General features: G+C 40.0%; 1 protein-coding gene across 6 annotated transcripts in view; it reads right to left on the bottom strand.

The window, feature by feature from the left end:
* Nucleotides 1-1,537: 1,537 nt before the first annotated feature.
* The window catches only part of trim36 (tripartite motif containing 36), a 31,294-nt gene continuing 14,916 nt past the window's right edge, over nucleotides 1,538-17,915 (bottom strand). For 3 of the 6 annotated variants that reach the window (XM_040031712.1, XM_040031714.1, XM_040031716.1), the window contains exons 4-13: nucleotides 17,523-17,669; nucleotides 16,268-16,363; nucleotides 14,777-14,914; nucleotides 14,489-14,616; nucleotides 13,319-13,440; nucleotides 8,140-8,257; nucleotides 7,843-8,048; nucleotides 4,161-4,344; nucleotides 3,830-3,943; nucleotides 1,538-3,408 (exon numbers count right to left, since the gene is read on the bottom strand). In XM_040031712.1, the coding sequence (XP_039887646.1) occupies nucleotides 3,039-3,408; nucleotides 3,830-3,943; nucleotides 4,161-4,344; nucleotides 7,843-8,048; nucleotides 8,140-8,257; nucleotides 13,319-13,440; nucleotides 14,489-14,616; nucleotides 14,777-14,914; nucleotides 16,268-16,363; nucleotides 17,523-17,669 (1,623 nt within the window). In that variant the 3' untranslated portion in view covers nucleotides 1,538-3,038. The remainder of the gene's footprint in view (nucleotides 3,409-3,829; nucleotides 3,944-4,160; nucleotides 4,345-7,842; nucleotides 8,049-8,139; nucleotides 8,258-13,318; nucleotides 13,441-14,488; nucleotides 14,617-14,776; nucleotides 14,915-16,267; nucleotides 16,364-17,522; nucleotides 17,670-17,915) is intronic. The other 3 variants (XM_040031713.1, XM_040031715.1, XM_040031717.1) reach the window with 1 other exon arrangement.

Here is a 17,915-nt window from a genome sequence, read left to right as displayed (position 1 = left end):
ACACAAGAAATTAAAGTGTAGCCTTTACATGAATCAGAGCAAAGTATACTGACAAATCTTTAACGTGGTACACACAGAAATCCACCATTTACACACCACATACAGTTCTCTAAAGAAATGCACTGTCACCGATATACAGGATAGAAAATCTCAGTGTTGCACTTACAAAAGAAAGTTTCAACATTTACTTTGCATCAAGCTAAAGCCCAATTTTTTAAAACCACAAAACCTAGAAAATGTTAGCAGTGCAAATTTTAGTGTTCTCTCCAGTTCTGCAGCCCAATAATATTGCACACCCATTATACACACACACACACACCTGCAGAGCCAAACATTTGCTGACATGCTACAGATTTTTAAAGTGCTAGCTTGGAATTAGATTGAGAGCCAGCCTTCAAAAATATTTGGTTCTAAAATTTGTAAGCAAAGAGAACAAAAAAAAAAAAAAAAAAAAACAAAAAAAAAACAAAAAAAAAAACAAACAGCATCTTATTTAGGATGCAGTTTAATGTAGAGTCAGCTGTGGTATTACGATTACAGGTCTTGTATCAGGATGCTATAAACTACATGAGTGTGCTGTGACCCTCAAGTGGAACAACTACATACTCAGGAAAAAATTAAGAACCTGAAGACATTCAGTTTGTTCTGTGATTAAGAATACATTCTGTGATGGAAATAAAACAAAAGCTGCACTGCCAATTCATAAATGCATAGAAGTGTTTTACAAAGATGTTGAGGACTCAAGTGAAAATAAACATGTAAGGGGGGGGAATTAAAAAAAAAATAAAATAAAAAATAAAACTTTGCACCATAAGAGAAATTAAATATTTCACCTTGAGACAAAAAAAAATTTCTATCCAGATAAAATTAAGAGCAAATTTCATGTTTATAAGACCCAAAACAAGAACGTCTCCCAAAGAAGGCAACTGAACCAGGTAACATCTGCTTACAGTAATTTCCATTAAAAGTGATCTACAAGCAAAACACCAACCGATTATATGAACATTTGTGTACTTTATTTCACCCAAAATAATATACTCTGGATTAAACTGTACATGGAATTAAAAAGCAAACACAAGCAATCAGCTTATTACGTGACATGAAAGAGAAGGCAGATACTGCACTGTTAGGTGGACAGCTGTAAATCAAATCAAACTAGTTTCTGTAAGGAAAGGTACAGTAGTTAAGGTTTTCCAGGCCTGATGGACAGAGGTAGGTAGCATTGAGCCTCAATCGAGGCCAGAAACCTGAGAAAACGCACACACACCGACGACCCTAACCCTCCAGAAATCAAAATATATATACACATGTACAAGCAAACCCAGGTGCAACCACATACAGTAGGCGTGTATACAAAAAACAAATGTGGTTTCCTATTGAACAGTCTAGTGTGCTCTTTGAAAAAAAAGAAAAAAAAAAAAACCAGCCACTCTGGCGTCTGATAGCGACACATGCTACACAGCATAGCTACTAAACAGTGCAATTTGTGATAGCACTTTTTGTAAGAACCTGAAGAGCTAGGTCTGGGTTTTTTTTGTTTTTTTTTCCTGAAACTAAAGGCTGTGAGGCCACAAAGATGTGGGTTGCAATCAAGTCAGCACCAGAACCAAAAAAAAGCTTTGGCTAATATGCTTTATTTCCACCAAAGCAGTGCCTAGTCTACAACTAGCTCCATGCCTTTGAGTTAGACAGCACTACTGGGTCCTAAAAGCTAGCCCCAAGTTTGGATCCATAGTAAGTGGCTACAAAAGGCACTACTGCAAGAAAGTTAGGGGATTCACAGATGTAGGCTGAAAAAAAGACCCCCAACTTTTATGTAATGCCATGCAACATTTGCATCAAACCTGTCAAAGCTTATGCTGGTTCTCAAAAGCACCAAAGTAGAACTGGCACTGCATCAGTGGTGAAGAGCCATTTGTGACTTTGCAGCTGTCAAAAAGTAAGCACCTGGTGTTCTGATACCTTGACAGTTTTATGGTGTTTAAAGTCAAATTGTGCTGTGCAACAGAAGTGAAAGCAAAAAAAACAAAACAAAAACAAAACAAAAAAAAAAAAAACAAAAAAAAAAAAACCAGGAAACACAAAAAGTCTCAAATCACAGTAAATACTCCAGGGTTTATATCTGTTAGTGAAGGTAGCTGTGAGAGTGTACTGTTATACTGATAGCTGTATATCGGCAACGTTTACGCTAACTAAGTAGTGATCCAGCTGTGAAGACTAAAATTTATTGTGCAAGACTCATTTTATTGTGCAAAAACAGCTAAACATAAGTGTGAGGAGGAGTAGCGTTTGTGACAAAGAGTAAATAAGTCCTAATATCTATGAGGCCAGTGTCTGAGCCAACTGTACCTACACTAAATCCTCACATCCAGTATTTAATGTCAACATCTGGTTGCTAGAGAGAATTCATCCATTTCAAAAGAAAAAAAAAAAAAAAAAAAAAAAGGCACAAAGGCGCTAGCTTCAGTTAGCTACAAGGCTCTCAGGTCCACTAATATATCTACACCTATGCTGCTACCTTAACGTAAATTGTTACAGAAAAAAAGCAAATACAAACCACCCACTAATTGAAACAAACACTATTTAAACCAAAACCTGAAAAAAAAAAAAATAAAAAAAAGGAAAGGAAGATCGAAGGCGTTTAATGTTAAAAGACTCAGTTTGAGCAGTTCATCATAAAACCAGGTCCAATACAATTACCAGATCCAGAGACTTTGGCATATGGAGAAGACCTTTTACATCTATACGGACTACCGAAGACCTCTGTATGCAGACACTGATATTCAGCGTTATTATCTTAGTGTGGGTAATACATTATACATGCCAATACTGGGGGGGGGGGGGGGGGGGAGGAAAAAAAAAAAGGGGCCAGTCCCTGGCAGAGATCCCATTTCCACATTAGGACCAAGTGCCCTAATCACATCTGCCTGATTTGACCTTCAAAAATGGTCTGAATTGTATTCCATCACCCTGTCAATAAAACCTGCTCTTCCCAGAACACACTAAAGATGAAATGGATTCCAGGCTTAATGCACTCCTTAGAAGGCCAGTCTCTTACTGGCTAGGAACTCTTCCAGCTGAACCTTGCCGCTGCCCATGAGGCCAAAAGCCGGATACATTGTTCCCGAACAATCCACCTGCCTCTCGTAAAGGCACCTCATGGTGTCGGCGTCGTAAAAATACACTCGGCACGCATCATAATCAAGGCATACGCCCAAGCGCTGGGGCATAGGAAGGATGCGGCTGCCGGGGTCAGCTGACTGTGCGTTTGCTGTGGAAGAGCTAGACGATGAAGAAGCTTTCGGGATGATGAGTTTGCCCATGCCCAAGGTGACGAGGGTGAAGGGCTGGGAGAGCTCATAGCATGCATCTTCACTGCCGCTGTCGTGCCCGCTGTCGTGGTCATACCTGGTAAAAGGAAGGTAGCGGTAAAGATTTGTTTTGCACTTGGAAAGTTTATGCAGAACTTTATTATTAGATGAACTTATGAATTTCAGGCAATTGATCTGGAGGAAACATCTAAGCATTGTCTGAACACTGCCTGGTCCTTATCAATTTGCATGCGTCACATAATTACCATAGAAGTCAAATTTATTTGCATTATGTAATGTTCTCCTTTACATGGGCTAATTTGCTGAAAAGGCCAAGCTTCGTCTCAATAAGCTCTTTAAGAGTTTATACTGGTTCTCTTACATCACAGGATTAGGTATGGCTCAAATACACTTGGCGCTATACCGCATTTGTTATGGTTAGATTTGTCACCTGTAGACCGCATGCCTATAGATTATAGCAACATAAGGGGGGGGGGGGGGGGTATGGCTGCACATACCTTGGGCTGCTGGTATCTCTCGGATTGTGAAACCATTCAATCAGCTTTGTGTCGGAGGCCACGCCAACTTTAACCATGTAGGAGTATGGTTCCACCTTAAAGGCCCAGTAATGTCTGCAAAAAAAATAAAAATCCAATTTTTTCACCTCAGAAAGAGGAGGTTATGATGACCAGTTTGCCCATTCATTCACTAATGGGCTCATTTGTACCAAACCTGGGAACTGGCAGAAAATCTTGCAATTAAACCTACTTTGCACTGACGAAACAAAATCTACTGCTCAGTGAGATTTTTGTATCAAGTCCCAGTGTTGGTTGTTTGTGTTTTGCATACCTTCCCTGAGAGATGCCCGTGTCCCCAATTATGTAATCTAGTCCGATGTAGCTGCCTGTCTGCACACGTTCGGCTGCGAGCAGGAAGGCCATGCCGGCTACGCTCTCCACAGTATCCCGTCTCTTATTTAGAATGAGCCTCTCTGTGCTGAATCCACACTTGTCACTGAACAGGAAACCAAACACTGCATGCAAAAAGACAGAATAGAAGAATTAGATAAGGGGGACACATAAAAAGGGTGAACAAAGAGGAGTACATGGAAATCAGAAATATGAATGGGACAAACAGACCCAGTTTCAGAAGAAGAGTCCTTATTGAGCATTTAGCTCACGTAAAAGTGAATATTTTCTCTATTCTGTTACTGGGTAAGTGACAAAGACTGACACAAGAGGGTGCTATAACACAATCTTAAAATGTACATAAAGAACTACAAGTACCACCATCATTATAACACCATGACAGAAGTCTAATGAAACCATGTCCTATATTTCTCATCTGGCTGCAAATGTATTCTATAAATAGTCTGAAGGCCAAAGGCCATGATTACCATGCACCAGGATACATACAAGCTAACATGATTATGCCGGTTCACTCAGCCATTCTCTGCAATCTGAGGCCTACACTGGGGAAAACCTAGTTAATTAGCATGCGTCTAGGGAAGTCCTTTAAACAACTAGGGCATGATGATCATATTCGTATAAGCTAACCCAACGTGTGAAAAGACAACGAGACAGGAGTTTTATGCAGTCTTATTTAGCTTTGCATTTGTTTCAAATATTGCACACAAGCTGGTAGATTCCCATTTTCGAGTATGATAAACTTTGTATCGCTGATGTTGAAATATGTATGCAAAGTGACCTGAGCTGTTTCCATTCTTTAGATTTTATATGAAGAATTCAATATTCTCTGCGCACCCTGACATCCAAGAAATTCCACTAAAGGGTTATACACCAAAAGTTCAAACCCCTAGGTGAAATCCTTGTCTAGTTATCGCATTCACTAAACTTTCAGATTCTAAATATCTGACCTTAGCCTCAAGTTCACTGAGACGCCGATTTGTCCAAGACTTGCAATAGAAATGCCCACGGTATCAACGTATAAAAGGTTCTATGTCGCTTCATTTTCAAGTTATCGCATTCACAAACCTGAGTGTCCATGTTTCCCACCCATCCACCGACTGCAATACCACATCAGCCTTTAATGGCTGAGGGGTAAAAACTAAAGACAGTCCGTAGACCCCACACACCCCCCCCCCCCCCCACACACACACACACACACACACACACCCACCATTTGAACTACTGATTCCACATACACAGTGACACAGGGTGACTTTTCCCTCCAGACATTGGATGCATGAGTCAGAAGCATCAGGAGACCATCTGTTAAATTTGACTGCGGTATTACAAGTCCTCAGCAACTATTTGTACTGTAACGTCAACAATGAATGTGACACCATGCAGAAGTGCAAGGCTGTGGGGGGGGAAACAAAAAAAAAACAAAAAAAAAAAACACACATGTTCAAATGCAGATATAGAGGTGGGGGTTTTGAGGAATTTGTCTGACATAAATGGTCATCTTTAACCATTTTTACAAATCCTTTTTTCCTCCACACCTTCTCTAACCCAGATTCTGAAACCACCATCTGTTCTTCCAGCCCTAAAGAATGCAGCACCCCATAATGGGGAGGGGGAGAAAAAAAAAAAAAAAAAAAAAAAAAGAAGAAGGGCCAATATGCTTTGTGCTTGTCCATACCATTTCTAAAGAAGCAGTTTGTGCTGTCCTCATTAAGTACAGTTTTAGTGGAAGATACGGAGGAAATATTGCAGAACATAACAGCTGCAACTCCCTCGATACATAAGGCAGGTGCAAGAACCCATGTCTCAGACTGGATTTCTTATTTTTCCCAAGTCGATTTAATTAGAAAACTCAGTTAAGTTAAAATGTAAAAACTTATTTCTACTACTTCCAATCAATGACCAAATTATTATTATTTTTTATGTTTGTTATCGATCTGGGTATCAGTGGGTCTAAGGTTTCCCTGATCTCACTAAACAGTTGAATCATAAATCAACATAAGTAAATTTTTATTAATAAACAGAGGTTCTGTAACTGGTGTCAATTGCTCATCCTTCTTTAAAAATATGATGCAACACTGATGAGTAACCAGGTAAAAAAAATACTGACAAGTCAGGTTTGCTAAGAACAACAATCATGTCATTGGTTTACAGATATTTTATGCTTTTGCTCCTGAAGCTAGATGTCCGACAGGCCCATCTGCATTTTTCTTGCCACAGCCAGGGGGGCAAATAGGAACAACACTGGATGGAAGCATTATTCAAAATTCCTAATAAAACATGGATGCTACCATCCATTTATTAAATCTTTAAAGAAACGATAGCTCATACAATTTATGCAGCTTGAAATTAGTTTCCAGGTAACCATTTTTTAATAATCATTTTAAATCAAATTCATGTAAATATCAACTTATGAGCACTTAGAACAGGCAAAGTTTAACATGTCAATGTTTGACATGTCAGTCACCTGCTTGGCTGGGGGCAGAGTGTTAGCATCTCATAGGAACATCAGGCTGTCTTAAACTGAAGCTGTTACATCATAAACAGCTCCTTGCAGGAGCTACAAGGGTGTAGGTTTTGTCTTTTGCATTTTTCCCTCCCTTGCTTGAAATTCCACCTCATTACTGACGCACACAGAGTCCATCCATTCAGACTCACACGAACCAGACAGCACAGGAATGTGGACGCTCCGATCGCACAACAAAACACCACAAATAACAACACTTATCCGCAAATCAAAACGCAGGCCTATCAGATCACAGGGGGATGCAACATGTTTACAGCTGATTTTGATACAGGCTCCTGGCATGACAGAGTGGTGGAGCCTGGAGATTTTCAGATTTTAAGGATGACTCATTACAAAAAAGGCTCTGCAAACCTCCTGACTCCTGAAATTATAGCATACACCCAGAGAAAACAGCCCAAAGTGAGGAGACCAACACCTTCCAAGCAGGATGTAAATCAAAGTGATACAGTCCCTTACTGGGAAGGCTCCATTTGAATTCAAGCCCAGCAGATGGCTGGAAATGATAATCCTTTTTAATGAATTCCACCTTGCATCTTTGAGGAAAGCTTAAGAATGCCAGCAACAGATGCAACTGCAGGTTTCTTCTCCAAGCTGACATGCTGTATGCCATCCACTCCCACGCACACAGACAAAAGCTATATTGGTTTCAGCAATCTGAAACAAAAGCCATTACTATGGTGATAAACTGCACCACCACTCTGCTTCATTACCTCCATCCTGCATGCTGTAAGGAAATTCAAAAATGTTTTAAAAACAGTGGAACATCCATCATTTTATAATCTCCCTAAAGTCGAGCACAGCATTCAGCACAGACGTGCTTTGAGAACTAGAGGGGATAGAAAAAGCTTAGCTGCTGCCAGAAAGAGGCCCAATAACAGGGGTTGGTCCTCCAGTAGTCAGCGTGGCAAGTCATTAATGAGCTCAGCATCAACAACAAACAACAGCTTGAATTGAGTAAGTCACCGCATTCTTTAACACTTTTACTCTTCTGTCTCCAGCAGAAGAACCAACACAGGATTGAAGGGGAAATGCAACTAATTTTTAACTAATTGGAATAAATCATGCGTCTCAGGCTTACCGGGTGCAGGTGGCGTGTGGAAGGTGACCTCAGGACTGTAGGGGCTGAACATGGAGTTCCTGCAGCTTCGTACTCTGAACGAGTACAGACTGTCAGGCTCCAGGTCACACACCATGGTGCTGGGGCCGTACACTCTGTCTGTGGCCCTCCAGACACCATTGTCCTCACCATCTTCCTGGGATGGGGACTGGCCTGGGCCTCCAAGTCTGGAGAAAAATTATATTTTTCCTTCAAGTATCTGCAACTCATCCGTGGCGCTACACATCCCTTTACTCCCAAAGTCATGCTTGCACTCACCTGCGGTACTCAAGCATGTGGTGATCAGTAGGTAGGTGGTCATCAGAGAGCCTCCAGCAGATTGAGGCCTCATTATAGACTCTGCTATTGGACAGGTCAATCAGAGGTGGGTCTGGAACTGGAGAAGAGGAAGAAAGTGTAAAGAATAGAGCCAGTCAGTATAATCAAACAAGTAAGGCCAAACAACAAGTAATCAAGTAGAAACTGTGCAACCAGGAAAGCCTCTAAAATATAGCATTTAACATCTGTTATGAAGATTTTCAAAACAATGACAAATCTGGGGAAGAGCTTGTTTTGCCCAAATTTAAAAACAAATCTCACATGGCAGACAGTAGTTCTGGAAGATTTAGGATTTGCAAGACAGACCATTCAATTTTATTTAGATAACAGCAACTTACAGTCACCTAAAGAGATGAAAGACTCATGAATTTAAGAAAAATAAAAATACACAGCAATAGCAGCCAAATTACTTGCATTCTAATCACGCTGAGCCCTGTATTTCAGCTACATAGCTTGGGCTTAAGCAAATGAAGCAATGCAAGTATAGCTAAGATTAGCTTTGTCGGGATCAAGACTATCCACTCAGGACAATGGACTATCTTGCATAATGAAGCTTAAGAGTTTTTCCCAGACTCACAGCCAGGAAATGCACTTACACCCAACTCAGCTTCTTTCCCTTACTGCACTTTGTTTCTTCCCATCCATTTTCTCAACAGTCATTTCAATTTCCTGCTTGTGTTGTTAACCCATCTCTCCATGGCTTTACATTCACCTACATATTAACTGCTTCTGGCTTATGCTAGAGGACAAACCCCTTGAAGGATTCCCTCAGTTACACTCCTCAGCTAATTTTTTTTTCTCCTCCAGAAACAATCAAATTACTGCAACCATGTAGGTCACAGCTCCTCTCCAAGATCAAAGCATTTCTCTGTATACTTCCATCATCCTCCCAGTGAGAGTTCCCCTCATCCCTTTGGTTATATTTTTCCCCTTCTAGTTTTCAATCCTTCCCATTTTTGTCATCTTTTCCCCACAATAGTAGATCCCCCTCACTGACCAGTGTCACCACTGCTGTTAAGCTTTCAAAGTCACTTGGCTAATCCCGAGTCCCCAATTTACTTCTCCCAGGCAGCTCTCCTTTATGAGCTTGTGTAATCTTAAAGCACAATGTATTAAGCATTCTTAATGTAGATTAGCATTAACTAGGGAAAGTAAAGAGTAACCACCACAGGCCCTCTTTGATTTTAAAAAAAAAAAAAAAAAAAAAAAAAAAGCCATCTGCTACCCTGACAAATAAAATTTTATGTTTTCACCTGTTCAAACAGATGGACAAACAAGTGAGGACCAAACGGGGCAGTCAGCCATCCGACTCAGCAGGAAGCCCTCGTTCAGTGATTCGGAAGAAACACTATTGATCATGTACATTACAGCTTACACTGCAGGGAGCTGCTCTGACTCATATTCTTTATCATTCCCCTGCTCCCTGTACTGGACTTTCAACAGCTCCCACTTCAAAATCTTTAAGCTTTGATATGAAAAACATCCTTTAAGAGACATGAAATGTTGAGACCTCTGATCATAGTCTGATGTGTAGTAGAAACTCCAGTTTGAAACTGACCACAAACGGGCATTTACACTTGAGACAAAGCAGTCTTTCACATCCTCTTGAGAAGCAGAGCTCTTTTTTTCTTTGGGGGGGTTCATACGCCACAGTATGGCCATAGCTGGGTTAAAAGGAGTGAGCACAAACGCATCGTTATCCAAAGGATGACGAGTGCACTAGAAAACATGGACAAGACACAAGCACTGAACAAAAAAACACTTGTTGTCAGTCCCAAGTTTTTAAAAACGCAGTCAAGTACAGTACAAGGATGAGGGAGAGGATCCACCAATAATGCAGTCATTTTTTAACCTCCTTAAATGTAATTACTGCAGTATACAGGCGCACTCACAGCTTATTATCTCATGGGCTTGGACTAAGCTGGCTCCTGCAGGCCTTTAGATTAAAAGCTGCCGCCAAACTGCTGCATGCAGCACTTTTCTAAAAAAGAAAATGCATCACTGCTACACAGGCAACACTTTAAATTTCAGATTTGACTTTCTTTGTATAAAGGATGTTTTTAAATCAAGCCAAGGACTAAGCAAGCAACTTCTTTAAAAATATAAACTCTCTTAAGTCTTTAAACAGCTTCATTGACTATTCAAAAAGAAAACGTTTTCCAGCAGCATTACCTTCCCCCCTTTACTCCTGTAAAAAAACAGAATCCACAGCTCTCTGCTCTTGTGGCCTTTGTACAGAAACCTTTTCCTACACATTTTTATGTATCCATCGTTTTTAAACCACAGTAAATTAAAGCTGGCCCGTAATCAGATTATAGAGGAGATAATAACTAGATCGTTATCCAACAGTTCTTCATGAGTCACAGAAAAACAGACCATTTTCCTTCAGTGTCTACACCGAGCCAGCGGTAGCCTTTGAGACGTCTCACATCACTGATTTTCAACAAACCGAGCGGGGCTGCTCTTCAGTGCAGTAACAAAAGCCCATAATCACAAATTCATGTCACCAACGGTCACTGGAACAAATGCCAGCTATTTAGTTGCACTAAATAATAATGTTCAGTTGCCGTTTCACTGAACAGCACCGAGAGACCTCAGTGCTGTCTATAAATATCAACATTCAATCCCTCGATATTTACCATCTAGCGCTTTGTCTGAAAGAACATCTGACAATCAGAGCTAAAGCCTTTACTGCCACCGAAGCAGCTTGTCAAATAACTGCTATCAGTTTTCAGGATGGCCTCAAACACCAATCAAGTGTCACTGCATAACTATGACTGAAAGTCCTGTCACAACTAACCATCACTATATGCAGTGGAGAATATCAATACCACCTTCTCTCAGTCACTAATACGTATTAAGTTGTCAAGTTAGATTAAAGAAAGTAAAGCGCACGAGGAATGAGCCTCTCCCAAACAGAGCCAAATGTCAAAGCATGACTCACAACAAGGCTGTGTTGAACTCCAATTTGATCATTAAGGAAAGTCAGACAACGTCTGAGCTGGCTACCATGACGACAGCTATTGGTCTGTGCAGTCTGAGCACTTTGATGGCTGCTTTTTTTTTTTTTTTTTTAAATAAATAAAATGTGGCTAGTTGTAAAGTTGACAGAACCAGAGATGATTATATACATACAAAAACTATTAAGTATGTTTCTGAGAAATCTGGTATAAGAAGACTTTATTGATCCCACGGTGGGGAAATATTTGCATTACCTCAGCTCGGGTATAGACAGAAGAAAGGAACATACAAAACATACAAATAAAATACCAATAAATATAAAATAAGATAATGCACTATATACACACACAACGGTAGCATACAGTATGTGATTATGGATATGGTTGTGGAAATATGCAAGACAAACTATAAAGTTATAACTATTCTACCACTACTATTCCTATGTAAGTCATAGATATGTATAAGTATAGACATGTACACACACTTACACACTAAATATACCTGCACATGTCCATACACATAGAAGGTCCATTATGCATGAAATGGTGACTGTGGATCTCCACAATGTCCAGTGACTTATGACATTGTGATTGAGTTATAGAGTAACTGCTGTTGGGATGAATGATCTGCGAAAGCGCTCCTTCCTGCAGCGTATGAAGTACTTTTTCTGCCCAACCAGAGGTCATTCGAAAGAATGCAAGTTTGCAGTGCTTCTAGTCTTCAGTACAAGTAAAACAGTGTTATACAAGTACCAGTCTATTAACCATTTACTGCTCAGATACACAGGCTGTTTCAATTATACAACTAGTCTCCCTGGGCATGTCTATGATTAGAGCCAAATGCCTGGAGCTGGGCCTTCTTATAAACAGGAGAGTGGGTTCCTAGGTGACACCCGTGTCACTTTTCCATTCCTTCAGTTTTAGTGACAGTTCGAGGGGGGCATTGAAGCCAAAGATGTTCCCTTTGCTTTTTCAAATCTCTGGATATACTGATTGAAATTGTATAAATTAGGACGACTGACTAAAACGTATGGGGTTGAACCAGAATTTGAGTTTGGAGTGTGATTCGATGTAGCAGTTGAGGCCGGAGTAGCTTCTCCAGTTTTTCTTCACATATTGTGTGTCAGATAAATGTCAAAGAGCATCATCTTTTAAGGTTCTAGCGTTGCCTCTGACCGGCCTTTCAGTGAGCTTGTGACGACTTGCAGTTCCTTAGCAGGACATTTTTGCAACCTGCACAATAACCTGGATGCACTTTAAATAATCCAGGTCACTCCTTCACAGACCTTTGAGTCTCAAAACTGGTGAACAGATTTAAAAACAAATCTTCCAGATCAATATAGAGAGGTTAGGTACACATAGCTTGTTAGATAATGAACAGTTACGTACCTTGATCAGATATTTAAGACATTTTTTGTTTGAGCGCTTTAACACCGGTATGGTCTTGCTTTGAGATCAGTCTGCTATCACTTACTGTTTGCTCATTATTTTGAGGCTGTGGGTAGACAAACCTGAAATGGGTCAGAATAATGCAGGTTGCCAATGCAATTTAAGAAAGCATATATATTCTCAGCCCTGGGAAACTTCTGAGCAGCTTTCTGACAGTAAACGCCTTTGTAAATCAGCAGACCAGAACAAACCACCAACATCCACAATCTGTGTAGTCACGGCTCTCATTTTGGTTGCCTACAAATGACCTCTGACCTCTTAGCATAGCACAGTTTGAATGGCTCTGCATGCAACAACAAAAATAACTTATTCAAGTTTTAACCAACTTGATTTGTAAGGAAATACAACGGCAGGGCTCTACATCATATTCCCACATTTTGCCATGATCTGGAGGAGCCACAAACAAAGCCGGTGTTCATGCTCACAGATGAATAGAAGCATAAATATCACCATGTTTTCTTTCATGAACTGATGGGATCACTTTTTCCAGCCGAGCACGATCAAGAAGCTCGCTGTTTACCACCAGTTTTTCCAGAAATGAGTTTGACTGAGCAAACCAAACCCCTGAAAACAATATTTACAAACTATCCTGTAAACAGATTCACCTTTTAGTGCATCAAAGTCAACTGAAACAGGGTTTAAGTCAGAAATGATTCAATAAATGACATTTCTGCCAACCCAAGTGTTGCCTTTACTCTGAAATCATTTACCTCCACCAAAGCACATCTCTTTAAGCAGCATTTCTTCTCTGGACGTGTCCAGGACAAACTCATCAAAGCAGGGGTCAGCTGCAGGGTGAAAGGTCCTCAGAGACTCTGTGGCTTTCTGGATCCTAAAACATAATAGAAAAAGAAAAGAAACCATCATCATTAAGGTAAGATTTTTAATTATAGACTTCTGTAAGGACACAAAACAGCAACACTATTCACAGCAGACAGAGTGCCTTCATTGCCCTAATGTATTTTCAATCAGTCCTGTACTCTGGGGTCATCTGGCTATTTTTAATACAGTCTCTCATAAGCACAATGAAGGATTAAAGGCTGAATCTTTGTCAAGAGTAAACTGGACAAACCATCCTATCATGACTGTAAGAGAAAAAGGTTCTAGCTTACAAAAGCTGCTCAAGGAGATCAATTAGTGAGCTTAAAGGAGAGGATACTGAGATACACAGCACTGACTTGGCACTGTAGCACAAGTCTTCTTTAAACTGTCCTTGAGTTTGGTAACCTGTGGCTCAGTAACACGTGGCTTTGTGACACATTTTAGTCAAACATTTAATCTGATTGAATGCAGCACAAAAATAAACCAAATCTAAAATAGACAAAAACCTGCTTATGGCATCCAGAGAAGAATAAAAACTGTAATGATTCAGTTCAGATTTCAAACTCTGCCTGATAGTTTCTTTGACAAGGCTAAAGTTATTTGTAGTTTTTGCGATTAATTAACTATGCACAGTCATGCGACTCAATATTGTAATTGTTGGACAGCCCTAACAATCATATTTAGCTTCATTTTTTAAAATTAATGTATACTTGGTTACTTTATTCATAAATTATCACTTTGACAGTATTTAACTTCATAATTCTGTAGCTCATATTTGCTTTAAGTGCACTGCTCAACTATTCCTTCACAAAAGTGCAGCTTTCCTCACGAATAATACAGATGATTATATACGGGCAGCTTTTACTGCTCACCATTTGCATCTCTAAGCTTTGTTACATTATCAATCATTTCGATTATTGTACTTTTTTCCTAAATGTTATCATTTTAAACAGATGACTGTAGTGAAGATTATAGTTTTCTGGTTTCTGAACCTTTCCATGTACGCCTGCTGAGGGACGTGAATCTCTCTACAGATGAAATATAGATGTAAATCTCACCAATTTGCATACCTGACATGCAGCTGCTTCGCAGTCTGCACAAAACAGGATTGATCGGTTTCCTTCAGCACCTCCTGAGCATAGCCCACCAACCCACTGTTCTCCAGCATACCTTGGTACTCTTCCACCTGGGCAATACCATTTATAAGTCAGTTATAAGTGTTTGTTACAATTGTGACAGCATCTTGAGAAGTCAGGCTAGTTTTTAAAACCTCTAGAAAAGTTCAAAGTACTTATTATGGACTTCATGCAAATATGACGCATGAGATAGAGAAATCAAAGTCTCACCTGGCCTCTGAGCTGCTCCATGCGACGGTTACGAGACTGCTCGATTGACCTCAGCATCTCAGATTTTCTCTCTTGCAGAGTCTCAAACAGGCGCTCAAAGTGCTCGTTGGCTTGACGCTCTGCTAACTGGCCATTTTCCTTTAAGGAAAAGACAAGTTTCTCATCATCTTAAACTAACATTAGATGCAATAAGCAGACATTTCTTTAAGCCAGCCAGAGTGCAAGTCATTGCCACTATGATCATTTAAAACAAAGCAGTGGGCATCGATTCCTCACTTTTTCCACTCGAGACTGTTGAATGAACCTTGACAGTACGCATTTCATTTTATTGTAATTCAGCTGCAGACATTCAACATTTTGAACTCATCTCATCTAAGCCATTGTTCGACACATAAGTAGCAAACATGAATGAATTAAGGCCTCTGTTTAGTTTTGAACAACATAAAAAAGTCACTCCCATTTATACTCAATGAGACAGAAGCATCAATTGCAAAATGAAAAATTAAAAGCATAACAATCACCTATTGCTCACACACCCAGTGCCCTTTACAAAACTGAAAGCATGGGTATGTTGAGCGCTCGTCATCTATGACCAACATCAAAGTAAAAGAGGAACCAGCTGAGACACTAAAAACCCAGACTTGCGTGAGGGAACCAAATCCTGCATTTCCTTGTTTGTGTGGTTTGCATACTGCTTGTTCAATGATGCTGCTTACTCTTACAAAGACTGTGTGTAATTGTTCGACTCGGGCTGCTTTCGACTGAGCCGTATTAAAATTTGTTCTCTGCAGCTATCAACGGGAATTAACAGATGCATTTGTTTTGCGCTATAACATCATCAATTTGACTAGATTCAAAAGGTTTAGACAGAATAAAGCTGCTCCTCCTTCTTGAGGAGGAGGAGGAGGAGGAGGAGGAGCAGCTTTATTGGCACAAACTGATTAGAGAAGTGCTAAAAGTGTGAACAAAGTTCATGATACCTTCATAAATGTGATAAAAAGCGGTATAGTGATAACCGGCCCTTTTATTCCATCCTGAGTTACAGATTCTTTCAGCTGCTTCCTCATTGGGTCGCCACAGTGGCCAGATCTACATGTTTGACTTGGCACAGATTTTACACCACATGGCCTTCCTGATGCAACTTCCCCCCCCCCCCCCCCATTTATCCAGGATCAAAATTTGTTCTCTCCTCCCAAAATCAAACTCAGCATCTTTAACAAGTAAGTGAGTGAGTGAGTTAACCACCTTCTGCTCCTTATAGATTTAACACTGTCCAGGGATTTTGCAGATGATAAAGTTGGAATTGTTGCTATGGACATTTTGTGTGCACTTTGACAGTCAAAGAACCTCAGAGATGATGCAATAACCATAACCCAATTCCAGGTCTTTTTCCTCTGACTACAACTGATGATTAAGGAAAAAAAAGTCTGCAGAGCATACAGTAACATCAAAGGATGTGAGAGATACAGCAGCATGAGTCAGCCCTCTCACCTCAGTCTTATTGATGAGCACCTCAAGCTCAGTAATCTGAGTCCTGACCTGGTCCTCTTTGCTGATGAGGTAATGGATACTCTTGGCCAGCTTCTCCTGGGGAGGGAGGAGGGAGAGAGAGAAAAAAAAAAAAAAAAAAAAAAAAAAAAAAGTCAGCAGCATTTCAGTATTTACAGTGAGCTTCACAGAGCCTTATACTTGCTGGCACATACACAAGGCATGAGACTAATAACACAACCTTAAAATACATATTTTATGGGAAAGAAAACAGTAACAGGCACCACTTTAAAAAGAAAAGGTTTTGTAGTTTGAGACGCTCATCAAAAACAGGGGTCCAATAAATCAGTTTATTACTGACGGACATCTCCGGACACAGTGACGCTGCACTTCTGTTCAAAGAAATTATAACTGACACAGGTTTCTGGGACTGATCAGGACATCTGATACTCCTCCCAAGAACTCAAAGGCAGCGCACACAAAAATCACATGGAACAAATGGTCTCATTAAATATTAAACACCAATATGTTTGTATCGACACAAACCAGCATATAGAATTTCACAAAATCTGCCTCGACTTGCTAAGCCCTGTTAAATAAATCCCTCTAAGCAGGATGACGTTCAGGCCAACAAAACAATTACTATTAAATGCATTTTAATTAAAACCTATTCTGCTGATAGCCTCATTGTGCTTTAGGAGTGTGTGGTTGCTGTGACAGCAGCTGCCAACACAATCTCATGACATTTTCGTCTCCACGTGAACTAAACAAAACACTAAAATGAATTAAAGGTAATCATGCTGAAAGGGAAAGCTCTCAAGAGGAGTTTGAACTCAATTAGCCAGCCTGGGTTTAAGTTTCCAAACAGTGAGTGACATCTACAGTGTGCATGCTAGCACTGGAACAGGTCAAGCATTAATATTACAACAGCAGAGGAGATGAAATCCAGGAACAAGTCGGTGTGTGGCCCACTACAGAAAAAAGCTGCCTCTGAACTTCTTTTGTTGCATACTTCAGCGATGACGGGGAGCGTGGACAAAAAGCTTTTTACTTGAGTCCAATTATGCTGGCACCAAACTTCTGCACAACAATCTGCCTTTAAAGGATTCTCAAAACCTCAAATCATTGTTTTATCTTTCACTACAGTTTACCTAGTCATTACCAGTTTTTAAATAATAAAATTTCAAGTGTACCAACTTTGTGGGGGGAAAAAAAAAAAAAAAAAAAAAAAAAAAAAAAAAAGGTCTGAATGTGTTACCTTGAGGATCTTGTATGCACTGCTCATGGAGGTGACTTTGTGGTTAGCATGGGATCCTCCAAGCTTGCACAAGTGACACACGGGACGCCTGCAGACCTCACAGTACATGTTCACCTTCTCCATCTCGTGCTCTGGGCACATGAGAACCTGCGAGATTAAGGAGAAAACATAAATTATCGCCCCCGAGGACTCACTTTGTCACGAGTATTACTTACCTCCCAGTTACATAAACTCTGAAAAACAAGTACTTAAAATTAATCCAAAGAACGCATGTACACATTAAACTGCACTGTGTTAGACTGCATAGAGCTACACAGTGTTGATAAAAATGTTGACAAATGAAGTGAAACAGGAAGATGAGTTAAAGCCATTTAAAAAAAAAAAAAAAAAAAA

Source organism: Simochromis diagramma, unplaced genomic scaffold (assembly GCF_900408965.1).
Source record: "Simochromis diagramma unplaced genomic scaffold, fSimDia1.1 OVJJ01000284.1, whole genome shotgun sequence".
NCBI classification, from domain to species: domain Eukaryota; kingdom Metazoa; phylum Chordata; class Actinopteri; order Cichliformes; family Cichlidae; genus Simochromis; species Simochromis diagramma.
Note: the sequence above shows the minus strand (reverse complement) of the source record. Positions and strands in the feature narration are given on the sequence as shown.